The 8,988-nt window shown below is 36.0% G+C and overlaps 2 protein-coding genes across 2 annotated transcripts; both read right to left on the reverse strand.

Annotated features, from left to right (window-relative positions):
* Positions 1–1,030: 1,030 nt before the first annotated feature.
* LOC146921210 (uncharacterized) lies at positions 1,031–3,535 on the reverse strand. Its single transcript, XM_085711266.1, has one exon. The coding sequence runs from the start codon at positions 3,533–3,535 to the stop codon at positions 1,031–1,033; it is 2,505 nt and encodes an 834-aa protein (XP_085567392.1).
* A 566-nt stretch (positions 3,536–4,101) lies between these two features.
* LOC146921211 (uncharacterized) lies at positions 4,102–8,988 on the reverse strand. The gene is made up of 3 exons (XM_085711267.1): positions 7,261–8,988; positions 6,630–7,170; positions 4,102–6,179 (listed from the first exon to the last, which is right to left on the reverse strand). The coding sequence occupies exons 1-3, from the start codon at positions 8,986–8,988 to the stop codon at positions 4,102–4,104; spliced, it is 4,347 nt and encodes a 1,448-aa protein (XP_085567393.1).

The raw sequence follows: 8,988 nt of genomic DNA on the forward strand, positions 1-8,988 counted from the left end.
TACTTTAGGATGATTTGTAAGACTAGCTTTTAATGTAATCAATCATAATAGTAAGGACACTACTGAAGTGCAGTGAATGCAACATCTAGGATTAAATTCACATTGGAATATTCCTAGTACTTTAATGTTCATAGTCTTGGATGAACATTAAAGATCCTTTCCATATGATTCCTTGTTCATGCCTTTATTTGTTGATAGACCCATGCAAATGTACTTTTCTGGACCTTTCATTTATGTCAAATGTACTAGCATGTTCTTCATGTTCTTGATGATCCTGTGTTTGCTTATGAACACTTTCTGGGTTTCCATCAGAACGTTCAGCTTTCTGAACTCTTATCAGAACGTTCTGATCAACTCACTGATCAACATTCTGAATAACCTTCTGAACTAACTTTCTGAACTCAGAGTTAGTTTATGATTTCAAATGTCCTTTGATTTGGTATGTTTTAAACATGTTCTTGTCTTAGTAAAAACACTCAAGAGCACAAGTTAAATACCAAGGAATTAATCAAAGTCCATTTAATCCTTTAATCATTTAAAGTTTATTATCTTTAAAATTAATTTGGGATTTTGCCTCAACAATCTCCCCCTTTTTGAAGATGATAAACTTATGATTTAGGATTATGGATTTTGATTATATATGAAGAATTTCAGAGCTTGAAAGAAAATTTATCTTAATGCTCCCCCTCATTTTTATAATCCATTATGAGTTTTTAGAAGTTATAAAAGCTCCCCCTCATTTTTATAATCCATAGCATACATAAAAATATGCAGATTTGAACCAACATCAATATTCATTCATTACTTATCATTCATGAAGTACAATTATATGATGAACATGGTTCAAAAACAAAAAAGAAATTCAAAGTACATATGATCATGCAAAAATGAAGTTTTATAAGACTTCAATAACTATTGATCACTTAGCCTACTTAGGGCCTAATACTTAGAAAACTTAAGATATAATATCCTAAAGCTTCTCCCCCTTTAGTCATCTGCAAAAAGGATAGGGAGTAGGACCAGAAATGATTCAGGGAGTTGAATCCCCAGAATCTGAGGATGGTTCAGACTCAAAGACAGATGGATCATCAAAGATTGGTGGATCAATGGCCAGACCAGGAGCATGAACATTCTTAGTCCAATCAGCAAGTGCACAGACAATCTTGTGGGTTTTTGTTGAAACCCTGAGAGCCCTAACAGCTAACTTCTCAGCCTTTGAAGGCTTAGCAGGTTCAGCAGCATGAGAAGGTTCAGATTTCTCTCTATTGGCTGTGACAAAAGTGTTCAAAGAGTCAAACAGGGCAGACATGTTTGGAAGCTTTTGAGTGGTTCTGGATTGAGGAGGTGGTGGTGTGGATGATGGAATGGTGTTTGGTGTTGGTAGAGAGGACACCAAATATTGGCTAATTCCAGCAGTAGACCCCATAGTTGATGTTGACAAGTTCACAAACTGAGCATGTTCCATGTTCTGATCAGAGGGAACATTCGGATTAACCTGAACATTCTGATTAGGTTGAACAAGATGCTGAACTTCCATAGAGGGCAAAGATCCTGAATCCAGTGGATTTGGATCTGCTGACAGCTGCTCAGTGGGAACATTCTGATCTCCAGCTTCCTGAACATTCTGATCAGTATTGTTTTGAACATTCTGATCATTTGGCTGAATGTCTTCTTCTTGAGCATCTTGAAAGATCTCATTATAGAGATCATTTGTAGTATCTTCAATGTTGAGATCAAAGTCAGAATGTGTTCCAACATTTACTTGAACTTCATCATCAACTTCCATTTGTTGATTCTCACTTCCAAGAGTGTTTGATGCCAGGATTGTAGCAACTTCCTGTGTATCATTATCAACATTCTGAGCATCTTGCTCAGTATTTTCTTCAACTCTTAAATCTCCAGAAGGTGCTTCAACTTTCTGCTGCCCTTCAGCAGATTCTCCAACATTCTCAACAACTTTCCTAGCAAGCATGGCTTCAAACTGTTGAGTGCTTGCTTCAACCAGCTCTCTTGCATGTTCAGCAATATGAGCAAATACTTCTTGAGCTGGAGTGGGTTTTCCTTTCTCATTATTGTGAGAGCTTGATCCAATGACCTTCTTGGTATGCTTGTCAGACCTTTGTTTCTTCCTGACTTCTTGAAGATTCTGATCAGCAGTTCTCTTTACTGATTCAGTCTTTTGAGGAATGGGCATGTTGGAGGAAGTGAGACGTAGTTGACTTATGGTTTTAGCTGTGAACTTCATGAAAGTATCCAGACTTTCTTCTCCATCCAGAGACACACCAACAGCTTTGAAAATGGGTGTCAGATGCATCCCATATGGCAAACCAGCAACTTTTTGCTTGAAGGAGAAGCATTGGTCAATCATGTATTGAATCATGATATAGCAGAGATTTAGGGGAGTCTTGTTCATAAGATGATAAAGGATGCAAAGGTCTAGGTCTGTGATTGCATCAAAGGTTCCACATCTAGGTAAGATGGTGTGCCTAATCATGTTATGAAGGATTTTGGGGGCATCTTTGAGGTTTGTGGAGGTGAAATCAAGGTTTGGTTTGGTATACTCTAGGATGAGTTGCTCACGTGTCACATCTGAGCAAGAAAACCAAGTGTTAAAGAGTTGTTTACCTTGATTGGGAATGTTTAGAATGTTTGAGAGAGAGTCTTGAGTGACTTGGAACTTTACTCCTTTGACTGTGGACTCTAGGAATTTTTCTCCTTTTTCTTCCTTGACTCTCATTGATGCATAAAACTCTTTCACCAAGTCCTCAAAGGTTGGTTCTTGTGTAGAGACAAATCCTGACCATCCTTGAGGATCTGTGAAAACTTCCAAGTTCCAGCCCTTTGTTTTGAGACTTTCAAAATCAAAGAACTTTGCTCTGCTTAATGGCCTAGCTGCCATTTTCTCCAAGTTCTGAACCTTCAAAGCAGAGGCAAGAATGGCAATGTCCTTGCCTTTCCCTCTTCTCAAGGAAGGGGCTTCTTCCTCAACATTCTCTTCTTTTCCAACTTCTTCATTTTCCAGAGATGGAGAAGCAGTTTTCTTTAGAGGCAGAGCATCAGCAGCAATTTTCTTCCTCCTTTGGTAAACCTTTTTAGCAGTTTTAGCCATTTGAAGAAGAGTTTCACCAGTTTCTTCAGAATTTGCTTCCTCTTGAGCAATTTCTTTTCCCTTATCAGAAAGTTCTTCCTCAACTTTCTCTGTTTTGTCAGATTCGTCCTTTTCAGAGTGTGTTCCTTCCTCAGAAGCTGTTTCCTTTTCTTTCTTCTCATCATCAGAGACTAGGTCCATGTGAGAAGTGGTTGGTGTTGATGAAGATCCTCTTTTCATTCTTGTTGATCTTCTAGTAGCCTTAGGTTTTGGTTTGACAGATTTTTTAGAAGATTTAGGTTTAGGAGAGTCAAATAGAGGAATGATCTCATCAGGAAGAATGGTATGAACAGCAGTTTCGTTGAGTGGAGAATAATCAGAGCGTTGATCAGCAGCGTGTGGTGGTGATTGGGAGTGAGAGCGTGAGGTGGTTTTGGTTCTCGCCATTTTTGTTTGAAAAACAGAGTGTTGAGAATTTTTGAGAGAAAAAAGAATGTTTGAAGATGTGATGAAAGGTTTGGAGTTGGTTTAATGATTTATAGACCAACGTGTAAGAGTGGAAAGAGGAAATGAAGGAGTGTTGGCAGTTTTATTGGGAAAGATGAAAACTGAAAAGTTATGGGAGAGAGAAAGAACTAGCCGTTTGACAAGATGGAAGGAGAGTGGTTGAAATAATTTTTAAGCTTTTGTCTAATGGACATAGCTTTAGCACAACAACCCTTAATCAAGCATTAAATGCTAGAGATTTTGAGAAGATTACTGGATTAAATCCCATGATTTCCTGCGTACAGGATTTTTACCCAGAATCTAAGACTGACTATTCTGAACCTTATGAACATTCTGACCTGAACTATCAGATGAACATTCTGATGAACATTCTGATTGTATGAACATTCTGATGAACATTCTGAACTCTTGAACATTCTGATGAATGTTCATATTAAGATTGATCTTACTAATTTAAATCAGATAATATCAAGGGGGTAAGTTTTAGGCCCTTAGTGATTTAATGATCAATCTTTATTGGGATTTTTAATGATTTGTAATTTCTCTTTAAGAAAATTAAATCTATCCTCAACAAGGGGTTTTGTGAAAATGTCAGCTAGTTGATTTTCTGTATCAACAAAGCTTAATGCAATATTCTTTTTCTGAACATGGTCTCTAATGAAATGATGCTTAATTTCAATATGCTTAGACCTAGAATGCTGAATAGGATTTTTAGACAGATTAATTGCACTTGTATTATCACAAAAAATAGGAACATTTGTGTACCTTAATGAGTAATCTTCCAACTGATTTCTTACCCATAACATTTGAGAGCAACAACTAGCTGCAGATACATACTCAGCTTCAGTTGTGGAGAGTGCAATGGTGTTTTGCTTTCTGCAAGACCATCCAATCAAAGCTTCTCCCAAGAATTGACATGAGCCACTTGTACTCTTCCTCTCAACTTTGTCTCCAGCATAGTCAGCATCACAATATGCTACAAGATCAAAACTAGAACCTTTTCTATACCAAAGGCCAAGATCAGTAGTACCTACTAGATATCTAAAAATCCTTTTAACTGCAGTTAAATGAGATTCTTTTGCACATGTTTGAAATCTAGCACATAATCCTACTGCAAACACTATGTCAGGTCTGCTAGCAGTCAAATATAATAATGAACCTATCATGCCTCTATATTCTTTTTCAGAAATAGATTTTCCACTCTCATCCTTATCTAAACTTGAAGATGGATGCATAGGGGTGACCATGATTTTTGCCTCATTCATTTTATATTTTTTAAGAATGTCTTTGACATACTTTTCTTGACTAATGAAAATTCCATTTGGATGTTGTTTGATTTGTAAACCAAGGAAGAAACCAAGTTCACCCATCATGCTCATCTCAAATTCACTTTGCATAAGGTTGGAAAACTCTTCACACATTTTTTCTTTGGTAGCACCAAAAATAATATCATCCACATAAACTTGAACAATTAGTAAATCAGAGTTATGTGTTTTTCTAAAAAGTGTGGTATCAATTTTTCCTCTTGAAAAACCATTTTCAATCAAAAATGTGCTAAGTCTGTCATACCAAGCTCTAGGAGCTTGTTTAAGACCATAGAGTGCTTTAGTGAGTTTGAAAACATGATTTGGTTTTTCTTCATTTATGAAGCCAGGAGGTTGGCTTACATAAACTTCCTCATTTAAAAATCCATTTAAAAATGCACTTTTAACATCCATTTGAAAAAGTTTAATGCTTTTATGTGCATCATATGCAAGAAGAATTCTGATGGCTTCTAACCTTGCCACTGGTGCAAAGGTCTCATCATAGTCAATACCTTCTTGTTGGTTGTAACCTTGAGCAACTAACCTTGCTTTGTTTCTGACAACCTTACCATTTTCATCAAGCTTGTTTCTGAAAACCCATCTTGTTCCAATGATGGTTTTCTCTTGATTATTTGGAACTAGGTTCCAAACTTTGTTTCTTTCAAACTGAGAAAGTTCTTCCTTCATGGCCTCAATCCAAGAGTCATCAATAATAGCTTCATTGATTGACTTGGGTTCCATTTGAGAGATCATTGCCATGTTGGCATCTTGAAAGGATAATCTGGTTCTTACACCATCAGTTGTGCTTCCAATGATTTGATCTACAGGATGATCTCCTACCATTCTCCAACTTCTGGGTGGACTTTGGAAGGTTTGGTCTTGAACATTCTGATCATCTTCTTTCTCTGCTGAAGTTTCAGTGTTCTGACTGGGAACATTCTGAAGTGCTGGCACTTCTGTGTCTTCACTTTCTTTTGGTTGAGAATGTTCATCATATTCATCAAATATGACATGCATACTAATTTCGACTGTCTGGGTTTTTAGATTGTACACTCTATAACCTTTAGAAGTTGTAGAGTATCCTAAAAAGATAGCTTTATCTGATTTAGGATCAAACTTACCCAATTTTTCTTTGTTGTTCAGAATGTAGCAATAGCAGCCAAATATGTGAAAATAAGATATGCTAGGTTTAATGTTTTTCCAGAGTTCATATGGGGTTTTATTAAGAACCTTTCTTATTGAAACTCTATTCAAAATGTAGCAAGATGTGTTAATGGCTTCTGCCCAAAAATAATCTTCAACATTTGATTCATTTAACATTGTTCTAGCCATTTCTTGCAAAGTCCTATTTTTTCTTTCAACAACTCCATTTTGTTGTGGAGTTCTTGCACAGGAAAAATTATGTTTAATACCATTTTCATCAAAGAATGTTTTGAAGGATGCATTTTCAAATTCTCCTCCATGATCACTCTTTACTGTAATGATATTAGAACCTTTTTCATTTTGAACTCTTTTACAAAAGTTTTGAAATGCTTCAAAAGATTCATCCTTGTGTTTTAAAAATAGAACCCATGTAAATCTGGAAAAATCATCAACAATAACAAAACCATATCTTTTGCCAGTTAGACTTGCAGTTTGAACTGGACCAAAAAGATCTATGTGAAGTAGTTCTAAAGGTTTCTGAGTTGAAATAAACTCAATGGTTTTAAAACTACTTTTTACTTGTTTACCTTTAACACAAGCTTCACAGATCTTGTCCTTGTCAAAACTGATCTTAGGCAAACCTCTAACTAGATCAAGTTGAGAAAGTTTAGCAATGGTTTTCATGCTTATATGACCAGCCCTTTTGTGCCAAATCCATTTGTCTTTTTCAAGAGACATAAAACAGGATTCTGCAGGCATATCATTTAGTTCTAAAACATACAAGTTCTTTCTTCTTGATCCAGTGAAAAACAACTTGTTAGAGGAGGTCTGTCTTATTTCACATATGTTAGGTTTAAAGATCACTTCAAATCCACTATCACATAATTGACTTATGCTAAGTAGATTGTGTTTTAAACCTTCTACATACTGAACATTTTCTATTTTAGCAGAGTTAGGCTTACCTATAGTACCTTTACCTCTGATCTTACCTTTGTCATTATTTCCAAATGTTACCAGTCCTCCATCCTTCTTTTCAAGGGTCAGAAAACAGTTCCTGTCACCTGTCATGTGCCTAGAACAACCACTATCCAGGTACCATGGCTTTGATCTAGCACCCTGAGGCAGAACCTACATTTGACAAGATAAAAACTTTAGGTACCCATGTAATGTTGGGTCCTTGAGGGTTAGTTCTTCTAAGAGATCTTTCCTTATTGTAACATTCTGTCTTGTAGGGTCAGATTTGTTACAGTAGGAACATATCTTCTTAGCCTTCTCAGCCTTTTGTGAACCTTCTGATCTATTGAGATGAGAACGTTCTGAACTAAGATTAATCATATTTTTTCTGATAAATTTCTTCTTAGCATGACATACTGATTCATTATGTCCTGGCTTATTACAATAAGAACATTTCATTTTAATCTCAGTTTTCTTAGGTACAAAACTTTCAATGATTTTGCTAGGATTTTTAAAACCTAAACCAGATTTTTCAGCAATGTTACTTTGAGATCCCAAAATGTTTTGAAATGTTTCTGTAGATTTTATAAAACATGTAAGATCATTTTTTAATCTTTCAACTTCCTTTTTCAAAAGTTTATTTTCCTTTTGCATTTCAGAAGGTATAGATAAAATGCCTTTTTGTTTCTTGTTTAATTCTTTTTGTCTTTCTGACATTTCAAAATGGGAATCTTGCAAAACTTGTATGGTTTTTCTAGATTCATCATACTTGTTTTGAAGTGTTTCTTTTTCTGCCTTTATCTCAGAAAGTTCTTTGATTAAAGAATGACATCTATTAGTTAAGAAGTTTGAGTCATATAAAAGACTATCTATTTTACTTTCAAGATCTTTGTAAAAAGAATCAGTTTTATAGATAATTACCTCTTCTTCATCATCTGACTGAGCCATCAATCCCATGTTGGCTTCTTCATCTTCTTGAGGTTCTGATTCTTCCAAGTCATCCCAAGTGATCATTGCCTTTTTCTTGAAGGGAGGTTTCCTTTGCACTTTCTTGATGTCAGGACATTCACTCTTGTAGTGTCCAGTTTTGTTGCAGCCATAACAAGTGACTTGGCTTTTGTCAGCTTCAGTTCTTGTGCTGTTGTTGGTGTTTGGAAACTTCTTTCTGATCTGATTTCTTCTTAACATCATTCTTTGAATTCTTTTGGAGATTAGAGCAAGTTCATCTTCAGCTTCTTCTTCATGAACTTCTTCTAATTCTTGTGGTTCTTGCACATCATCATCAGCTACTGATGGAGTTTGCTGAGATGCTTTCAAGGCAAGTGTCTTTACCTTCTTTACTGGTTTGTCTCCTTGAAGTACAACTTCATGAGCCCTCAGTGAACCAATGAGATCTTCTAGGTTCATGGTTTTTAAATCCTTGGCCTGAGTGATTGCAGTGACCATAGGTCTCCACACACTAGGAAGACATCTTAGGATTTTTCTGATCCTATCATGAGTGGAATATGCCTTTCCAAGAGATCTCATTTCATTTACTATTGTAGTAAATCTAGCATACATCTCATCAATGGTTTCATTTTCACTCATTTCAAAGACTTCAAACTTTATGACACCAATGTCAATTCTAGTGTCTTTGACATGAGATGTACCTTCATGATGTATTCTCAGAGTATCCCATACCTCTTTAGCATTCTTACATTCATCAACTCTTTCACTTTCTTCCATAGTTAGTGCACATGATAAAAAGAGTCTAGCTTTAGAGTTTAACAATACCTGAGCCTTTTCATCTGTTGACCATGAACTCTTTTCTTTGACAGCTCCTTCTTTGGTTGTTGGAACAAAGTCTCCATCTGTGATGACTTGCCACATATCATTGTCTTGAGATCTGAGAAAGAGCTCCATTTTGCCTTTCCAGAAGTAGTAGTTTGAGCCATCAAAAAGAGGTGGTCTGTTTGATGATCCTCCTTCAGCTATGTACTTGACTTTAGACAT

Source organism: Medicago sativa, chromosome 5 (genome assembly GCF_051527215.1).
Source record: "Medicago sativa cultivar Bolivia chromosome 5, Bolivia_mono, whole genome shotgun sequence".
In the NCBI taxonomy this organism is placed as follows: domain Eukaryota; kingdom Viridiplantae; phylum Streptophyta; class Magnoliopsida; order Fabales; family Fabaceae; genus Medicago; species Medicago sativa.